Source organism: Pleurodeles waltl, chromosome 6, assembly GCF_031143425.1.
Source record: "Pleurodeles waltl isolate 20211129_DDA chromosome 6, aPleWal1.hap1.20221129, whole genome shotgun sequence".
In the NCBI taxonomy this organism is placed as follows: domain Eukaryota; kingdom Metazoa; phylum Chordata; class Amphibia; order Caudata; family Salamandridae; genus Pleurodeles; species Pleurodeles waltl.
Genome location: NC_090445.1, coordinates 1721931118 through 1721952857, shown reverse-complemented (window position 1 = coordinate 1721952857; position 21740 = coordinate 1721931118). Strand labels below are relative to the sequence as shown.

The 21740-nt window shown below is 49.5% G+C and overlaps 1 protein-coding gene across 2 annotated transcripts in view; it reads right to left on the bottom strand.

Annotated features, from left to right (window-relative positions):
* The window catches only part of ATAT1 (alpha tubulin acetyltransferase 1), a 256943-nt gene that overhangs the window by 142345 nt on the left and 92858 nt on the right, over positions 1-21740 (bottom strand). For both annotated transcript variants that reach the window (XM_069241957.1, XM_069241956.1), the window contains exons 3-6: positions 18423-18514; positions 14746-14806; positions 4172-4285; positions 29-130 (exon numbers count right to left, since the gene is read on the bottom strand). In XM_069241957.1, the coding sequence (XP_069098058.1) occupies positions 29-130; positions 4172-4285; positions 14746-14806; positions 18423-18514 (369 nt within the window). The remainder of the gene's footprint in view (positions 1-28; positions 131-4171; positions 4286-14745; positions 14807-18422; positions 18515-21740) is intronic.

Genomic DNA, 21740 nt, shown 5'->3' with positions numbered 1-21740 from the left:
CAGACAGACACACACAAGAAACTCTCACCTGTGGGATGGTGGACTGGAGGTTGTAATGCTTCCGCAAAAAGCAAAGGAGCTTCTCTGATGGGCGGTCCACAGCCAGGTGGTGAGGGTTCACTTGCTCTTGCTGGGACGACAAGAGAGGAAAAAACACAGGAAAAGTAATACATAGTTTTTATGGGACATTAAATAGAAGCAACAAGATGCTCATGCATGTTTACAGAGTCGAACACTGAGGAACACGTCAGTCGCCTTAGAAATGGCACAAAGGAGTATACCTGTGAACAGAAGTACAGATCTGTAAGGCTCCAGTCATCAGAACCTCTTATGCGTCACTTAAACACTTGTGTACTTTAAATACGAGTGAGTCTGATAGAGCACTGCATGCGTAACCTCCAAAATGTGGCTTCTATCACAATCATGCATGGCTAAAGCCTTGCAGCTTGTGATTATCCCCACTCCCTACGCTTTCGCGATAAAAGCCTTCCTGAGTCTTCTCTCGAAGCGGATACACAGTGAAGAGGGCTGATCACTCCACTGATACATACCCAACCACTTCGCCAACAAACCCAGCCACTCCACCAACACATACAACCATTCCGCCAAAGGACACCAAACACTCCACCAAGAGATAACAAACACTCTACCAACATACCAAACCACTCCACCAACACACGCAACCACTCCACCAACACTCCCACCACCCCACCAAACAATCCACCAACATACACCGAACCACTCCACCAACAGACACCCAACACTCCAACACATCCAATCACTCCACCACCACACTCTACCACTCCACCAACACATACAACCACTCCGCCAAAGGACACCAAACACTCCACCAACAGATAACAAACACTCTACCAACATACCAAACAACTCCACCAACACACCCAGCCACTCCGCCAACACACACCCAGCCATTTCACCAACACACAGCCACTACACCAAAGTACACCCAGCCACTCCACCAACACACGCAACCACTCCACCAACACTCCCAACCACCCCACCAAACAAACCACCAACACCCAACCACTCCACCAACAGACACCCAAAACTCCAACACATCCAATCACTCCACCACACTCTACCACTCCACCAACACACCGAACCATTCCACCAACACATACAGCCACTCCACAAAGGAAACCAAATACTCCACCAACAGATAAACACTCTACCAACATACCAAACCACTCCACCAACACACCTAGCCACTCCGCCAACACATACCCAGCCTCCCCACCAACACACGCAACCTCCCCACCAAAACTCACAATCACCCAACCAAACAAACCACCAACTCACCCATCCACTCCACCAAGACACCCAACACATCCAATCACTCCACCACCACACTCTACCACTCCACCAACACACCAAACCACTCCACCAATACACACCACACACAGCACCAATACACACAACCACTCCACCAAGACACCTAGCCACTCCAACAACACATACAACCACTCCACCAAAGGACACCAAACACTCCACCAACAGATAACAAACACTCTATCAACATACCAAACCACTCCACCAACACACCCAGCCACTCTGCCAACACACACCCAGCCACTCCAACAACACACACCCAGCCATTTCACCAACACATCCAGCCACTCCTCCAAAGTACACCCAGCCACTACGCCAGCACACGCAACCACTCCACCAACGCTCCCACCCACCCCACCAATACACACCAAACAAACCACCAACACACCCAACAACTCCACCAACAGACGCTCAACACTCCACCAACACATCCAATCATTGCACCAGCACACTCTACCACTCCAACACACCCAACCACTCCACCAATACACACCACACACAGCACCAGCACACCCAACCACTTCACCAAGACATCCATCCACTCCACCAGCACACCCAGCCACTCCACCAATAAACACAAAACACTCTAACAACACACCCAAACACTCCACCAATACACACCAAATCACTCCACCAACACATACAAAACACTCCACCAACACATACAACCATACCACCAACACACCCAACCACTCCACCAAAACTCATCCACCCCACCAATTCACACCAAACACTCTACCAGTTAGAGCTTCAGAATCCTAGCTCAGGCTGGATCTGTAATAGCAGCTTCTAGAAGAGAACCAACAGGGAACGGTCAAAGTCTGATATTTCTATTTATACAGTCAGTGAAGAAGGGGGCTTTAGAACAGCTTTGATGTTGTCTCTTGATGCCAAGAACATGGAGGTAGCTAATCAGAGAAGAGCCAGTGCTGAGACCAAGTTAGATGTACACAGAGTAAAGCACAAATCAGACAGGTGAAAGGAAATGCCCCTGGAGTCTTTAATTAAATGTGTATAGGCCACACTACAAAACCATGACTGTTGGAGCTGAAATGCCTAATGTGTGTGTGGGTGAAACTCAGCAGAATGAGGAACCCATAAGTGAATCTGAGCAGAAACATGAATTCTACCACTTTAGTTCCTACCATCCTACAATCTGGAGTAATTTCCCCCTCCTATAGAATTAGAACTACCAGTGGAATTAGGAAATCCTCCTGCTCACTCATAATGGGCCCCAAAATAATTGTTTTTTTTCTAAGCAGTGACTTAGATCTTCTTAAGGTGTGCTGTTTCCATCCACTCTGATAGAAAACTGGGTGTCACCTGCGTGATTTTAAATGCTAACCTCTTATGATCCCTTGACGTTTTCGACCACTACTTGCAGCTGCTTAGTGCTCCACTCACAGATGAGGGCATCAAGGTTCAACGCTGATGATAAATAACTCTCCATGAATGTCTCCCCTGCTTCAGGCATCAGACGCCTCAAACTCTGCTTCCACATCATCAAGACTTGGAAGTCCAGCACCTACCTGAAGCTCACGACAGAATCCCTGTTTCTGGCCAAGACCAACAAACAAGATACAGTACAAACCTGTCCCAGTGACATGAACACAGACAGCTTCAAACCCCAACATTCACAGAATGAACCTCAGATCACTTGGATTCACCCTGGACATCAACCCCAGCTGCAAGAAACACAGCCAAACATCCTGGTACCACCTCTCTCGCCGAACAAATGGAAACTGTTTCTTCCATAAAACACCTACATAAATTCTGTTCAAGCCCTCGTACTCTTGCATCTGATGGTGGTAATGCCATGCTCTCTGGTCTTCCAGACTGCACTCGCACCCCTTACGGGCATCTTACATGCTGAAGCTGGTCTCATCCAGGACATGAAGCAAAAAGAGCACATGACCTCCATCCTGAGAACGTCCAGTGGCTCCCCCTGCTGGCCTACAGCATCTTTAAAATCAGCTGCATCATAACAACTAGCACTCTGCAGACAAGCTGCCCCTCCGGTGGTTCTCGGCATGCAGCAGCTCCACACTCAGAAGTGTAAAAAAACAAAAAACCAAGGGAACAGTCTTTTCCAACTGCGCACCCAGGATCTGAAACAACATCTCCGTAGTCATCAGGACCGCCACAATGCTGCTCCATATTAGGCAAGAGTTAAAGGCTCTGAAGAACTCTACAGCACAATGAATTACCCATCAAACCACCAGCTGCCTCTCCTACCACTTGCTAACTTCATGCTGGTCTTTGACCATGGTCGGTCGTCTGCTGCCCTTTGGCTTGGTCTGCACTATAGAAATACCAAATACATACAATGTTAAGAAAGCAGCGAGATTATAAAGCTTAAAAATGCAAATGTACAGCATGAAGCACGGTAAAAAAAAAAAGAAGCAAAAACCTGTTGAAAGATCTAAAAGCTGTCAAGCGTCTATCTGGCCTTCATCTGTGATAAGCTGAATGGACAGCACAATGTGTAAGAATGCTGACTTTGTCCCATGATGATGGGGAGACAGACAGGACAGACTCTAAGCTATTACTGCCAACTTGATGCTTCTACAATTGAGCAGTGACCACATTTTCTATCATCTTATTAACTAACAAAAAACGACTACGGACTGGAAGTGACTTATCTCTTGCGAGTCAAGCGAGGGTCCCTGGGTGGAATAACCCTCAGTTATGGAGGAAGTGACAATTTCCTAAATACTGGGGCTGAATTTTAGGGTAGGGATCAAGAACTCACTATGAAGCTTAGACCTTCCAATGTCAGGAAATTAAATGAGGCCCCTCAGAAACAGCATGGAGACCTTACCTGCAGCATGTGTTCGAAGAGCTCCTTCCCATGGCCATGCCGCTGCAGAGACTCGTGGATGTAGAAGTCCAGCACGCAAAGGGGTTCCTCCTCATTGTGAGCTCCGTGGCGGTCCTGCAACCACAAGGCAAGTCGGTAAAAACCCTGGAGAAGCAAGATGGCCCACACATCCAGAAACCACAGTAAAAGGAAGACAAGCAGAATGTAGGAGGGGACCTCAGCTGAGCGTACCTTGGCCATAGCACAGACCATTGGAGCAGAAGAAAGTGACAGGAGCGATCAGATGAATGAAGGACTGGTGTGGAGATCCAACTGAGAGAGAACCAGCAGGGACTGATCACCAGAGCCAAAGAACACAACCTGATCTTCTGAACGAGAAGACCAGTAAGAACTGATCAACTGAGCAGGAGGAGAAGTAAGAATTATTCAGCTAAGTTGAAGGTCCAGGAAGGATGATCAACTGAGTGGGAAGGTCAGTTGGGTTTGAACAGCTCAGCAGGAGGGTCCATGAGGATAGATCCTTTGACTATGTGCCAGGAGAGTTTAATCAGCTGAGCAGGAGGGTCTATAAGAAAAGATCCGCCGAGTGGCAGGGCCAAAAGGCCAGCAAGCATGATCAACTGAGTGGAAGGGCCAGTTGGATTTGATCACCTGAGTGGGAGGGCCTGTAAGGATTGATCAGCTCAATGGGAGGATCAGTAAGGGTAGATCTGCTGAGCGGAAAAGCGGTTTCGGACAGATCACCAGAGCAGAAGGGTCTTTAAGAACTGGCGAGCTGAGTGGGCGCTGCAATAGATAAGCTAAGTGGAGCCGACAGTTTGTGTGGGCACCACAAGTAAGGAAACCTCAACCCGGCATGGATTCAAATTTGCCAAATAATATTTAACTGATATTTAGAATATTTGCAAAGCACATCATTTACACAAATCCAATATCTCTAAATCAAAGTACCTTGTCTCGCATTGAACTAACTACTGTACACAGATACATTTCTGAATACATTAATGGTAGCGTCTGATATGCAGTGACTCATTTTCATTTCCATCACATTTCCTCTCAGTTTCTCGGTACTCCGCCCAATCTCTCCAGATTTTTCTACGTTTTTGGGGACGGTTAGACCTGTCATCCCTAGGGTGCTCTTTTCCCCAACTTTTTGCCTCCCAGTTTTTCTCTATCATTTTATTGGCCTTAGGACACTGATAATCTTACCAGTACGAACCACTGCTAAAGTGCATGTGCTCATCTCCTAAACATTGTAAATTTGGTAACATTGGTGTGTACCCAACTGGCATATTTCGTTTACATTTAAGTCCCTTGTAAAGTGGTATACCATATCCCCAGGCCCTGCAAGCTTAATGCTACAAGTGGGCCTGCAGCACTGATTGTGCCACCCACACAAGTAGCCCTTTAAACCTGTCTCAGGCCTTCCACTGCAGGGACTGTGTGCAGTTTACCACCACTTCGACTTGGCATTTAAAACCACTTGCCAAGCATTAAGCTCCCTTTTATTATGCATAGGTCACCCCTAAGGTAGGCCCTACATAACCCTTAGGACAGGGGGTTGTGTAACTAAAAGGCTGGACATGTAATTTTACGTTTTACATGTCCTGGTAGTGACAACCACCCAAATTCATTTTTCACTACTGTGATGCCTACTCCTCTCATAGGCTAGCGTTGGGAATTCCTTAATTTACTTTTAAACTGTAATTCCTGATCAGAAAGGAGCAGTTAGAGCTTGTTTCATATCTTTGGAATGGTAGTGATAAACCCTCTTTACTGGTACAGTTGGGTTTAACATTAAAATTTCAGAAATGTCACTTTTAGAAGGTGGACATTTCTCTGATCTTAACTTTGCTCTGTGTGCCTGGAGCCTGTCTCCAATATGTGTCTGAGCTAGGTGACAACTACACTTTGTGTATTCCCTCCAGACATCCACAAGCACATGAAGAGCTGGGAATGACAGAGGACTCATCTACATTTATCTGCATTCTGGTGGTCTTCTGGGGAGGCAGCGGGAGAGGTGGCTCACACTTACATTTGGATAGGCTGTGTCCTGTCCTCACACAAAGGGCTGATTTACTCCCTACTGGTAGTCTGCAGCCAGGGCTGGGGTGAACGGGATCATTGTGCACTTCAGAGAGTTCATTTGAAATCACTCTCTACATCAAATGTGCTTTTGGGTGTAAGTACTAGGGCTCTGGCCCTACTGACTACTCCACCTGTTAAGAGCTCTGCTTGAGGAAAGACTGCTGTGCTGTAAGGATTGCCACTTTGCTGTGACTGACTGTTATGCGGAACTGCTTCTTTGCTTTGCTGAGCTGCCCTGCTGCCTAATGATCTCTGTCCCGCTGTGGACAAGGACTGGACCCATCTCACTTGAACTCAGAATGATACCAAGGGCTTGCCGGCTTGCATACTGTTTTCTGAAGTTTCAGGGACATCAATGACTGCCTGCAACTTTCCTCTGACACCTGGACTCTGCAATCTGTGAGACCAGCCTTTGCCTCACTCAGTCCTGGACCTCAAAAGTGGGCATTTAGGTTTCTTTTGGAGAAATCCGCGCATCGCCATAGTTGTGCCAGTCGGAACAAATGCATCAAATCTCGACAATGATGCACCCCATTGTTGTGGTTCCGAAGTCTCTGCATCACTGTAGTGAGCCGCTCGCCATCAACACATCATCTCCCTCGCAGCGGCTCCGAGGGCAACGAATCGACTACTGCACAACTTGGAACCAATGCATCGCTGATGCATCGGAACGTCAGCGTTGATGCATCTTCCATCCAAGGTACTTTCTCAGTGGGACAAGGCTGTTCCCTGTATCTGCACGCACTTTATCGCAGTTGGCCTTAACTTTGGATTTACACCAGTCTAGTGCAACCCAGTTGGTGGTTTCTGTTTCTAAGCACTACAGTTTTATTTAATCTTTAAAAATGTATAACTCAACTTCTACTTATTGGATTTTTGTCGTTTTGTTTTTGTTTTACTCAGATAAATAGTCCCTATTTTTCCTAAACCTGTGTGGCTCCTTTCTGTAGTGTTTTCAATGTGTTACTGTGTGTGCAGGGCTGGCTTTAGCACTGGTAGCCACCTCCACCATGAATTCCCTCACTACCACCCTTTAACAGAGCCACTCAAGTCTCCATAACCACTCTAGCTCGGATGCATTTAATGAATTTTATAGCGCCACCCATACCAGTGTAGGGTGTCAGAGAACAGATACAATCAATCTTATGTGTGTAAGTCAGTGTATAGGAAATGTTATTTAAGACCGAGGACTACAAGGTGAAGAAGTCACGTCATTCATACTGGCAGGCAGAATAGTTTAAGAATTTTTGGTCTGGAGAAGCAAAAACTCAGAATTTAAAACGTAACACCATGCTTGGAGTTTCTCTTTAACAATAAGAATTGATTTCTACCCAAATGAACCTTTTTTGAAACATTAGGATAATGAAAGGCTGGGGAAAAAAATCACAGTACTCTGATCTATACCTTCCAGTCTGCACACAGCTCTTTGGTGGCAGTTAACAGCTCACGGCGCTATATTAGGGTTTCTAATTATAAATTGCAAGTAACAAAATAATCTCGCTGACAAAAGCAGTAACACTCTGACCTATTTACAATATATGCACTTTGTCGTCTGCATTACTTTACGATGAGTCAAAACTTTCACTAGACAAAACTCCGATCTCTCTCCAGAAAGAACATTAATCGTAGAGTAATCTTGACATTTTATTGTTGCCTGAAAATAGCTGGAGGCAAGTAACGCTGGGAGTGGGTGCTTTTAAAATCATAATGTACTTGCAAACACAGTGCACCCACCCAAAGTCAACACCTGGTGCAGTGGCACTAGTCGCACCGCCCTAGAGCCGGCCCTGTATGTGTGTTGCACAAATACTTTACACATTGCCTTCTAAGGGACGCCTGCCTGCTCTGTGCCAAGCTACCAGAGCGTGAGCACAGGTTAATTTATTTTGTGTATCTAACTTACCCTGACTAGGATTGGGGTCTCTACTCGGACAGAGAGCACACCTCTGCCAACTAGAGACCCAATTTCTATCAGGGACGCGCCTATGATTATTTATGGAAATCTCTAGGAGGCCTGAGTGTCGTGCAGTAGTCCATTCCCCGAGCTCACCCAATGCCCGCTCCCCCTTTCTAAACTAGGCAGGTTTTTATTCCACTAGTTCTTGGCAATGTGTTGTTTTAAAATTACCAAACCCAAATGTAATAGCGCTAATGAGTATCTATTTGTGTCCAGATGAAAGGGTACAAGTAGGAGGGTTAGTTTGAGATCATCGCCAATCCGCCACCCTCTCACCTTCTCCTAGCATGCACCTCACAAGAACAAGTTTAATTAGCACACTCGTCAACAGAGAAATGTGGCTCTCCCCCACATCCTCGCACATCGGAGATTCCTTCTTTCCATAGGCTCCAGCACTTATTGTGCAGACCACAAACATAACAAAGGAGGGCAACTTGCTGCTATCCAAACATCCTCATGCACTAACAAGCAAGTAAGTAACACTCGACTACAGAGCTGCTCACATGTCATTCCCACACTCTGCAACTCAGTGTGCCACCTTCCACCTCATGTACAGGCCTCTGGACAGATCAATAACTTTATAAATAAAAACTCTCACACATTATCATTACTTCATCCCCCCTGCAAGAACACCCTACCCTGCTCAGTGACTACAAGCTCCCAGACAATTGAGGAATTAAATACAAGAGACATACTGCTAAACCTCATCAATGCACTTACCGTGGGCAAGCAAATCACCTAATCAACAGACCCTAAAGGCTCCATCCTCATCTCATCTCCATCACCATTCATCCAATGCAAACATTTCTTACTCCGAGACTAAACTGACCACTTGGTCATCCCCATTAGGCAAAGCCAAGTACTACTGCAGTATAATCAATGACGATGTCAAGAGAAGAACGCTCCTCAAGCACTGCTCCAACCCTGTCCCACAACCCACAGACATATTAAATACAATTACCCATTTCTTCCATGAAACAAAATAAAATTCTGAAACTCTGATGGCCCCTTAGCATTGATTGTCTCCTCTGGCACTCACTGCTTCCCACAAAGGTCATCCTTTAAAGCTCGGTCTCTTGCAAATCCTGCTGAGTTACTCAACTCCTTCAAAGCCACCACAGATGACGACAAACTCATACCCTCATCTTCCATCTAAGCCATCTATGGAAAGTTCTCTGACCAGTATTCACCATCATCAACGCCTCCCACACTCAAGGAATCTTCCCTGACGCTCTAGAGAAACCCACACTTGACCCTGATACCCTTGCCAACTACTGGCCCAGCACTCATCTACCCTATATTGGCAAGATTATCCTAAAAGCAGCACGTGCACAACTTCACGATCACATCAACATCAACCATCCCCTACACAGCTATAAATCTGGCTTCAGATCTCGCTGGTGCATGGAGAGTTACCTTCCAAGTCACAGCTGATGCCCTACTGACCACATGGTATTACTAGATACCTCAGCTGCCTTAAAAACCCCTACACGTATCCACACCCTGAAGTCTTGGAAGGGATTCACCAGAAACATCCTTGACTGGTTATTCCCCTACCTATCCAACAGACACCAGTTTATTCACTTGGGCATCTATAGGTCCCAGAAGATCCCTATCACCTGCGGAGTGCCCCAAGGATCCCTCTTGTCCTCTGCCATCTTCAACCCCTACACAGAACCCCTTGTGGATTTATTCATTGGAAACAATGTGAACATTTTCCAATACACTGGTGATGCACAACTGTAGCTGAAGAGCTTCTCTGCTGCAGATATCGAACCCCTCAAACACTGCCTGCACCTCATCCAGACCCAGCTACGCAGCATCTACCAAGCGTTTCACCCAAACAAAAAATTATTTCTGTTGTTTGCCAAGGACAGCAAGCAAAACTACTTCAAACCTGCCTCGATTACATGAAATTGAATGGATTTTGTAGGAGGCTGGCCTGGTGTGTGGTGGGTACCTAAGGTACTTACACCTTATACCAGGTCCACGTATCCCCCCATCAGTGAAGTGTATGCAGTGTCTAGAAACCAGGGCTCTCCAGAGGTAGCTGTGGATGACCAGCCAAGGCTTCTCTAGGAGACATGCAAAGTTCATGCAATACCACTGTAGCACCACAGCACTTACACACATGAAAGAAAACACTCAGTTGTACAACAATAAAGGAACTTTATTTTTTAAACAAATCACCACAAAATACTAGACAGGTAACCCACCCTTAGGAGGTAAGTAATACACTAACAAAAAACACTAGTAATCAGAAACAGGCATAGAAAAGGTTAGAAAACAGTGCAAATAGCAATTACCAATAGTGACCTGAGGGGGAGCACACACCATATACTACAAAAATGGAATGCAAACAAGGTACCCCCACCTAGGTAAGTAAAATGTGTAGAAGGGAGCTGGGGGTACTAGAAAACCACAGAGGTAAGTAACACAGTACCCCCCAGTGACCAGGAATGCAGGAGTAAAACACTGGATTGTCCCCAAACCACCCAAAAGAAGGAAAAGAGGAAAAAGAAAACACCCAGAGAAGACTGCAAGAAAACCAGCGGTGGATTCTTGAAGAAAGAAGACCTGTGGAGAGCAGGGACCAAGTCCAGGAGTCACGGAGTCTAGGAGGAGTAGGGGCTACTACCCACCCAGCTGTGGATGCAGGAGTTGGTCGACTGTGATGAAGAACAGGTCAGCACTGCAGCCCTAGAGCTGGAGAAGAGTTCCTGATGGATGCAGATGAAGCCCCACGCTGGAAGGAAGATTGCAGGCGGGTGTCTGTGTAGGAATTCCACCAACAAGCTTTGGAAAAAGCAATTTTGCAGTTAGGGGAAAAGAGGTGCTGCCAGGGACCAGCCAGGATGACTCAGAGGGACTCACAGGAGACCCTCAGTGTCGCAGAGAGTCCACAGGAGCAAAGGCAGCTCCCACAGGAGTCCCACAGGACGGGGACACAGGAGTCGCAGAAGAAGCCCATGCAGCACTACAAAAGAGGATCCCACGCCACAGGAGAACCAAGCAGGAGGCTGTGCTTTGCAGGATGGAATGCTCAGGGCTGGAGCTACACATTGCCTGAAGATCGCCTGGAGAAGATGCAAACAAGCTTTGTCAGCTGCAAGAGACGTGGTAGACGGGGGTACTGTCCTGCATGGGAAACCAAAGGCTTACCTCCATCAAAGTTAGACAGCTGGCAGAGAGGACCAAGAGGACTACTCCGGACCACCACCCGTGATGCAGGATCCATGCAGCTCAAGATGAGAGGAGATTCACACAGCCGGTCATCGCTTGCTGTAGGTGCCTGCAGTTGCAGGGAAGTGACTCCTTCACTCCAAGGGAGATTCCTTTTTCTTCTTGTGCAGGCTGAAGAGTTGCCGTCTTCTGAGGATGCATGGCTGGCGAAATATTGCAAAGCTGACAGGAGACATGGAAACAAAGTTGCAGAAGAGTCTTCTTTGTTGTAGCAGCGTTTGTTTGTTCCTGAAGGGTCCAGTCGCGGCTCCAGTGGCCAGAAGTCGAAGCAGAGGTTGCAGAGGAGTCCTGCTGGAATCTTGCAAGCGGAATCTGAGGACCCACCCAAGAGAGAGACCCTAAATAACCCTGAAAGAGGGATTGGTCGCCTAACCAGGTAAGCACCTATCAGGAGGGGGCTCTGATGTCACCTGCCTGGCCACTCAGATGCTCCCAGAGTTCCCTGCCAACCTTGGAAACAAGATGGCAGAACCCAGGGACCCTCTGGAGGAGCTCTGCGCACCACCCCTGAGGTGGTGATGGACAGAAGAGTGGTCACTCCCCTTTCTATTGTCAGTTTCGCACCAGAGCAGGGACTGGGGGGTCACTGAACCGGTGTGGACTCGTTTATGCATGGAGGGCTCCAAATGTGCCCTTCAAAGCAAACCAGTAGCTTGGGGAGGCTATCCCTCCCAAGCCAGTCACACCTATTTCCAAAGGGAGAGGGTATTACCTCCCTCTCCCAAAGGAAATCCTTTGTTCTGCTTTCCTGGGCTTGATCAGATCAAGCAGCAGGAGGGCAGAAACCTGTCCGAGGAGTGGCAGCAGCTGGGCTGCCCAGAAAACCTTGCAAGACTGATGGTAGCAATACTGGGGGTCCTCTAAGGAGCCCCCAAGTGCATGGAATCATACTTCCAATAGTTGCAACAGTATTGGGGCTATTTATACCAAACATGCCCAGGTGCGGAGTTACCATTATGTAGCTGGACATAGGTAGTGACCTATGTCCAGTACACACATAAAATGGCGTCCTCGCACTCACAAAGTCAAGGAAAATGGGTTGGAGTTTGTGGGGGCACCTCTGCTAGTGCAGCGGTACCCTCACACACAGGTACCTGCACCCTGCCCTCTGGGCTGAGAGGGTCTACCATAGTGGTGACTTATAGTGACCTGGTGCGGTGGCCTGTAGTGAAAACAGCAGGCTGCAATGGCAGGCCTGCAGAACCCTTTGCATGGGTTCCCTATGGGTGGCAGATTACGTGCTGCAGCCCATAGGGATCCCCTGGAACCCCAATACCCTGGGTACCTAGGTACCATATACTAGGGACTTACATGGGGGGACCAGTATGCCAATTGTGTGAAGAAAAAATAAAATTTAGAGGAGAGAGCAAAACTACTGGGGTCCTGGTTAGCAGGAACCCAGTAGACACAGTCAATCATACTGACAACAGGCAGAAAATGGGGGTAACCATGCCAAGAAGGAGGGCACTTTCCTACAGATTTGAATACCAACTTTTATTCAGCACCTAGGCCCTAATTAAGACAATGATGGTAAATGCTGTCACCCCGGCTAACAGCCGTCCGCAAAATTATGACCACAGCCAGATTTCTGCCACAAGAAGGGCGGAAATCCGGCTGTGGCCATGCTGGTGGGCGGTGTTAAGGTGGTGCTGCTACCACCAGCAGCGTCACAGCAGTAGAAAAATAATATGGCCTGGCGGTGTTCTGCTGGCGGTGTTCTGCTGGCGGTGTTCTGCTGGCGGGCACTGCTGGCGGTGTTCTGCTGGCGGTGTTCTGCTGGCGGGCACTGCTGGTAGTGTTCTGCTGGCGGTGTTCTGCTGGCGGTGTTCTGCTGGCGGGCACTGCTGGTGGTGTTCTGCTGGCGGTGTTCTGCTTGCGGTGTTCTGCTGGCGGGCACTGCTGGCGGTGTTCTGCTGGCGGTGTTCTGCTGGCGGTGTTCTGCTGGCGGGCACTGCTGGCGGTGTTCTTCTGGCGGTGTTCTGCTGGCGGTGTTCTGCTGGTGGTAGCAGCGTCCCGCCCGTTCCCTGCCAGAAGAACCCCTTGATGGAGATAAATTGGGTTTCTGGCAAGGAAGGGGTGTGGGGGGTGTTGTGTGTGGGGATGTGTGCATGAATGTGTGAGTGTGTGCATGAATGCGTATGTATGTGTTGTATAGTTTGCGAGTGTGTATGCATGTGCGAGAATGCATGTATGAATGGAAATGTGAATGTGCGTCTGCGTGTCAGTGTGAATGTGTGTACGGATGTGTGCGAGAATGAATGTATGCGTGTATGCCTGCGTGAGTGTGTGTGGTGCTTGTCTGCGTGTATGGGTGGGTGGGGGATCAGAAGTGGGGGCATGGATGGAGGGGGACATCTGGGGAGTGTTTGGCGGGATGTGGGGTCTCCTACCAGTGACTGGGAAGGAATTCCCTGTCACTCGTAGGGCCTACTGCCATTGTTTTTGTGGCATTGTGAACGCCACGAAAACCATGGCGGTAGGCAGGGTCAGGATGCCACCGGCGGTACAATAGCAGCTGCCGGGCTGGAGATTATTATCTCCGGCTGGGCGGCTGCTACTGCCATGGCGGTAGGTGTGGTAAATTGGCAGGTTGACTGGAGCTTGGATTCACCCTTTAGACCCACAGAGCTTCAAGACTTCAAGACTTCCAAGGCCAAGAAAACCAAGGTAGCTTGGAACCGGTTCCCTCTACTAAAGAACACGTTTCTCCCAGAATGCAACTTCAGGGCTGTTGCTCAAGCTCTCCTCCTCTTCCGTATGGATGGTGCTAATGCCAATTGCTCTATGTCCTCCAAGACTACACACTAGCTCCCCCTATGGGCACCCTACAGTTACATCATGCCTGATTCACACCTGAATCCGGCCTGAAGAAATATGGCCACAACACCTTCACCCGGCTCGAGCTCCACTGGCTCCACTGCTTCTGCCAGCGCCATCTTTACAACCAGCTGCAGCAAAGCCCTCAGGACCAGAACCACTGCCTAACTGGGTGACAAACTCATCATCTCTGCGGGCGCTTGGCACATGTGCAGCCTGGACACAAGCAGAAAGGAGACCAAGAAATGCAAAAGAAAAAGAAAGTCACCAAACCGTCCCCATCGATGAGTGCATAATTTGGTCTGCCCTGACCCTGCTACAATAGAAACGAGTTGGACTTGTGGTTTTGTGTTAAAGAAGGAACATTTCCTTGCTCTGTCCTGAAGCTTCCTATAACCATGAACCTATCAGGCCAGGAGGGCAGTGACTTCACTATTGGCTCTAATTATGCAAATTCCATTGATCTTACCAGCACAAACAGCTTCTTGTATCCAACCTTAAGGAAGCCGATAACAGTACCTTGCCCACAACTGGAAAACAAGAAAAGCAGAGGTTACTGTTTGAAGGAACAGAGGTGCAAAACATGGGCTACCGTGGAGAGAGGCTGGCAAGGGGCATAAGCTTCTCAGCGAATACTCGGGGACGGAGGCTGTCGTTGGACAAGGAAGGGAAGAAGGCAAGGCAGCGATTGAGGCTTGAAAGAAGGAAACTGAACATGCACAGAGGCGGGGGGGACACTGTATACTGGAAGCGGGGAAGAAGGGACAAGAAAGGAAGAAGCACGGCCATGTAGGGAGGGAAGTACTCAAGACATACAGTACGCTGTGGCAGTGAGGGAGGGAAGGGGCCACGACATGCGCTGTGGCAGGAAAAGGACGATGAAAAGAAGGAGCGTGGATACGCGGTGAGGCAGGAAGGGAGGCTGCCTGGAGATACACAAAGTTATATTTCTATTTTATATTTTACCTATTCCTAGAGCACACTAAAATCTGAATGTCTCTTGGCTCTAACGTCTGGCAAAAAAGGAAGGAACCTGAAATGAATCTGTACACGCACTAGCGTAAGGAGTGAAACTGTCTGGACATGCACTGAGGCAGGGAGCAAAGGAGCCAGGACCTGCACCGGGAAAGAGAGGAAAGAAATCTGACATGTAACACGGCAGGGAGCAAAGGAGCCAGGACCTGCACTGGGGTAGAGAGGAAAGAGGTCTGACATGTAACACGGCAGGGAGCAAAGGAGCCAGGCCCTGCACGGGAGCAGAGAGGAAAGAAGTCGGACATGTAACACTGCAGGGAGCAAAGGAGCCAGGACCAGCACCGGGGTAGAGAGGAAAGAAGTCGGACATGTAACACTGCAGGGAGCAAAGGAGCCAGGACTTGCACCAGGGTAGAGAGGAAAGAAGCCTGACATGTAACACGGCAGGGGCAAAGGTGCCAGGCCCTGCACCGGAGCAGAGAGGAAAGAAACCTGACATGTAACACGGCAGGGAGCAAAGGAGCCAGGACCTGCACAGGGGTAGAGAGGAAATAAGTCTGACATGTAACACGGCAGGGAGCAAAGGAGCCAGACCCTGCACGGAAGCAGAGAGGAAAGAAGTCTAACATGTAACACGGCAAGGAGCAAAGGAGCCAGGACCTGCACCGGGGCAGAGAGGAAAGAAGTCTGACATGTAACACGGCAGGGAGCAAAAGAGCCAGGACCTGCACCGGGGTAGAGAGGAAAGAAGTCTGACATGTAACACGGCAGGGAGCAAAGGAGCCAGGACCTGCACCGGGGTAGAGAGGAAAGAAGTCTGACATGTCACACAGCAGGGCGCAAAGGAGCCAGGACCTGCACCGGGGTAGAGAGGAAAGAAGTCTGACATGTAACACGGCAGGAGCAAAGGAGCCAGGCCCTGCACCGGAGCAGAGAGGAAAGAAACCTGACATGTAACATGGCAGGAAGCAAAGGAGCCAGGACCTGCACCGGGGTAGAGAGGAAAGAAGTCTGACATGTAACACGACAGGGAGCAAAGGAGCCAGGCCCTGCACGGGAGCAGAGAGGAAAGAAGTCTGACAAGTAACACGGCAGGGAGCAAAGGAGCCAGGACCTGCACCGGGGTAGAGAGGAAAGAAGTCTGACATGTCACACAGCAGGGCGCAAAGGAGCCAGGACCTGCACCGGGGTAGAAAGGAAAGAAGCCTGACATGTAACATGGCAGGGAGCAAAGGAGCCAGGACCTGCACCGGGGCAGAGAGGAAAGAAGTCTGACATGTCACACGGCAGGGAGCAAAGGAGCCAGGCCCTGCACAGGAGCAGAGAGGAAAGTAGTCTGACATGTAACACGGCAGGGAGCAAAGGAGCCAGGACCTGCACCGGGGTAGAGAGGAAAGAAGTCTGACATGTAACACGGCAGGGAGCAAAGGAGCCAGGACCTGCACCGGGGCAGAGAGGAAAGAAGTCTGACATGTCACACAGCAGGGCGCAAAGGAGCCAGGAACTACACCGAGGTAGAGAGGAAAGAAGTCTGATATGTAACACAGCAGGGCGCAAAGGAGCCAGGACCTGCACCGGGGTAGAGAGGAAAGAAGCCTGACATGTAACACGGCAGGGAGCAAAGGAGCCAGGACCTGCGCCGGGGTAGAGAGAAAAGAAGTCTGATATGTAACACGGCAGGGAGCAAAGCAGCCAGGACCTGCACCGGGGTAGAGAGGAAAGAAGCCTGACATGTAACACAGCAGGGAGCAAAGGAGCCATGCCCTGCCCCGCGGTAGAGAGGAAAGAAGCCTGACATGTAGCACGTCAGAGAGCAAAGGAGCCAGGCCCTGCACCGGGGTAGAGAGGAAAGAAGTCTGACATGTAACATGGCAGGGAGCAAAGGAGCCAGGACCTGCACCGGGGCAGAGAGGAAATAAGTCTGACATGTAACACGGCAGGGAGCAAAGGAGCCAGGACCAGCACGGGGGTAGAGAGGAAAGAAGCCTGATATGTAACACGGCAGGGCGCAAAAGAGCCAGGACCTGCACCGGGGCAGAGAGGAAAGAAGCCTGATATGTAACATGGCAGGAAGCAACCGAGCCAGGCCCTGCACGGGGTAGAGAGGAAAGAAGCCTGACATGTAACTCGGCAGGGAGCAAAGGAGCCAGGACCTGCACGGGGTAGAGAGGAAAGTAGCCTGACATGTAACACCCCAGGGAGCTAAGGAGCCAGGACCTGCACTGGGGTAGAGAGGAAAGAAGTCTGACATGTAACACGGCAGGGAGCAAAGGAGCCAGGCCCTGCACGGAGTAGAGAGGAAAGAAGTCTGACATGTAACACAGCAGGGAGCAACGGAGCCAGGACCTGCACCAGGGCAGAGAGGAAAGAAGTCTGACATGTAACACGGCAGGGAGCAAAGGAGGCAGGACCTGCACCAGGGTAGAGAGGAAAGAAGCCTGACATGTAACACGTCAGGGAGCAAAGGAGCCAGGATCTGCACGGGGTAGAGAGGAAAGAAACCTAACATGTAACACAGCAGAGAGGAAAGGAGCCAGTACCTGCACCGGGGAAGAGAGGAAAGAAGCCTGACATATGACACGGCAGGGAGCAAAGGAGCCAGGACCTGCACGGGAGCAGAGAGGAAAGAAGTCTGACATGTCACACAGTAGGGAGCAAAGGAGCCAGGACCTGCACGGGAGCAGAGAGGAAAGAAGTCTGACATGTAACACGGCAGGGAGCAAAGGAGCCAGGACCTGCACGGGAGCAGAGAGGAAAGAAGTCTGACATGTAACACGGCAGAGAGGAAAGAAGCCAGGACATGGACCCAGGCAGTGAGGAAAGGAGCCCAAGCATTGACTGGGGAATGGAGTGAAGTGTCCTGGACATGCTGAATAGCTTGGTGTGAAGCAGCCTGGAGACACACTAAGGTAGCGAGGGAAAGCAAGAGGGAAGGAGTCTGGATGTGCAGGATGCAGGGAAGGTAGGGATCAAACTTTCCTTCAGTGAAGAAAGGAAGGAGCCATAACTTCTACAATGGGCTGCCAGGTGACATTAAGGAGGGACTCATGCAAAAACACAAGTGAAAAAAGAACTTCTCCATTAATGGGGAGGAGAAGCGCATCGTATAGGTCTTGGGTGGACTGCAGGGTCAAGAACATTGAGAAGGGCACTTAATTGTGGGGTTCTTACTTTTTAGGAGTGCAGTCCTTGAGGATGTAGAGATTATGCTTGCTTGACTGCATTTTAGCTGTGCTGGTGATTGGAGCTGGCAAATGCTGAGCCTGCAAACAAGAGGGAAAAAATTAGGACCTACCAATCAAATACCCATCATCTCAGAAGAGGGCACATTCTTTAAAGGACGTGGCGTGGGGGGTAGGAGTGTAGCCTCCACTGCTGGTTGCCACAGGTGGTTGTCGGTGTCCAATAAGACTCAGGATCAAGCAACAGGTGGATGATTACTTTATTTAGAATTAGAGTAGGGGCCTAACCTTACATCAGTTGAGGGGGTGGCTTTTAGGGCCCTCCTGAATTTGAGAAAGTCATTGTCGATTCTAGGGTGTAATGGAAATATGTTCCACAAAGAGCCCTGTGAGTGACATCCTAATGATTTTGGGGGCCTTGGGACATATGTATTTTGGGGGGGTGTAGGAAAGTACCATCTTGCCTGGCATGTTACCCCCATATTTCACTGTATATATGTTGTTTTAGTCTATGTGTCACTGGGACCCTGCCAGGCAGGGCCCCAGTGCTCATAAGTATGTGCCCTGTATGTGTTCCCTTTGTGATGCCTAACTGTCTCACTGAGGCTCTGCTAACCAGAACCTCAGTGGTTATGCTCGCTCTGCTTTCCAAATTTGTCACTAACAGGTTAGTGACTAATTTTACCAATTCACATTGGCATACTGGAACACCAATATAATTCCCTAGTATATGGTACTGAGGTACCCAGGGTATTGGGGTTCCAGGAGGTCCCTATGGGCTGCAGCATTTCTTTTGCCACCCATAGGGAGCTCTGACAATTCTGACACAGGCCTGCCACTGCAGCCTGAGTGAAATAACGTCCATGTTATTTCACAGCCATTTTACACTGCACTTAAGTAACTTATAAGTCACCTATATGTCTAACCTTCACCTGGTGAAGGTTGGGTGCAAAGTTACTTAGCCAAGGTGCCCCACGTCGTTCAGGGTAAATTCCCCAGACTTTGGGAGTGCGGGGACACCATTAAACGCGTGCACTATACATAGGTCACTACCTTTGTATAGCGTCACAATGGTAACTCCGAACATGGCCATGTAACATGTCTAAGATCATAGAATTGTCACCCAATACCATTCTGGTATTGGGGGGACAATTCCATGATCCCCTGGGTCTCTAGCACAGTACCCGGGTACTGCCAAACTGCCTTTCCGGGGTTTCCACTGCAGCTGCTGCTGCTGCCAACCCCTCAGACAGGTTTCTGCCCTCCTGGGGTCCAGGCAGCCCTGGCCCAGGAAGGCAGAACAAAGAACTTCCTCTGAGAGAGGGTGTAACACCCTCTCCCTTTGGAAATAGGTGTGAAGGGCTGGGGAGGAGTAGCCTCCCCCAGCCTCTGGAAATGCTTTGATGCCCATCTCTGCATAAGCCAGTCTACACCGGTTCAGGGATCCCCAGCCCTGCTCTGGCACGAAACTGGACAAAGGAAAGGGGAGTGACCACTCCCCTGACCTGCACCTCCCAGGGGAGGTGCCCAGAGCTTCTCCAGTGTGTCCCAGACCTCTGCCATCTTGGAAACAGAGGTGTTGTGGGCACACTGGACTGCTCTGAGTGGCCCGTGCCAGCAGGTGACGTCAGAGGCTCCTTCTGATAGGCTCTTACCTCTCTTGGTAGCCAATCCTCCTTCCTAGGTAGCCACACCTCCTTTTCTGGCTATTTAGGGTCTCTGCTTTGGGGAATTCTTTAGATAACGAATGCAAGAGCTCATCAGAGTTCCTCTGCATCTCCCTCTTCACCTTCTAACAAAGGATCAACCGGTGACTGCTCAGGACGCATGCAAAACCACAACAAAGTAGCCAGACGACTACCAGCAACATTGTAGCGCCTAATCCTGCCGGCTTTCTCGACTACTTCCAGGTGGTGCATGCTCTGGGGGTAGCCTGCCTCCTCTCTGCAACAGGGGCTCTGAAGAAATCTCCCGTGGGTCGACGGAATCTTCCCCCTGCTAACGCAGGCACCAAAGACTGCAACACTGGTCCTCTGGGTCCCGTCTCATCCTGACGAGCGTGGTCCCTGGAACTCAGCAACTCTGTCCAAGTGACTCCCACAGTCCAGTGACTCTTCAGTCCCAGTTTGGTGGAGGTAAGTCCTTGCCTCCCCACGCTAGACTGCATTGCTGGGTGCCGCGTGATTTGCAGCTGCTCCGGCTCCTGTGCACTCTTCCAGGATTTCCTTCGTGTACAGCCAAGCCTGGGTCCCCAGCACTCCGACCTGCAGTGCACAACCTTCTGAGTTGTCCTCCGGCGCCGTGGAACTCCCTTTTGTGACTTCGCGTGGACTCCGGTTCACTCTTCTTCCAAGTGCCTGTAAGGGTACTTCTGCGGGTGCTGCCTGCTTCTGTGAGGGCTCCCTAAGTTGCTGGGCGCCCCCTCTGTCTCCTCCTCCAAGTGGCGACATCCTGGTCCCTCCTGGGCCACAGCAGCACCCAAAAACCTCTACCCCAGCCCTTGCAGCTAGCAAGGCTTGTTTGCGGTCTTTCTGCGTGGGAACACCTCTGCAAGCTTCATCGCGACGTGGGACATCCGTCTTCCAAAGGAGAAGTCCCTAGTCCTCTTTTTTTTTGCAGAACTCCAAGCTTCTTCCACCCGGTGCCAGCTTCCTTGCACCCTCAGCTGGCCTTTCCTGGGCTCCTGCCCACTCTCGACACTGTCGCGACTACTGGACTTGGTCCCCTTGTCTTACAGGAACTCAGGTCCGGAAATCCACTGTTGTTGCATTGCTGGTGTTTATTCTTCCTGCAGAATCCCCCAATCACGACTTCTGTGCTCTGTGGGGGTAGTAGGTGCACTTTACACCTACTTTTCAGGGTCTTGGAGTGGGCTATTTTTCTAACCCTCACTGTTTTCTTACAGTCCCAGCTACCTTCTACAAGCTCACATAGGTCTGGGGTCCATTCGTGGTTCGCATTCCACTTTTGGGGTATATGGTTTGTGTTGCCCCTATACCTATGTGTTCCTATTGCAATCTATTGTAATTCTACACTGCTTGCATTACTTTTCTTGCTATTACTTACCTAATTTTGGTTTGTGTACATATATCTCGTGTATATTTCTTATCCTCATACTGAAGGTACTCACTGAGATACTTTGGCATATTGTCATAAAAATAAAGTACTTTTATTTTTAGTATATCTGTGTATTGTGTTTTCTTATGATATTGTGCATATGACACCAGTGGTATAGTAGGAGCTTTGCATGTCTCCTAGTTCAGCCTAAGCTGCTCTGCTATAGCTACCTTCCATCAGCCTCAGCTGC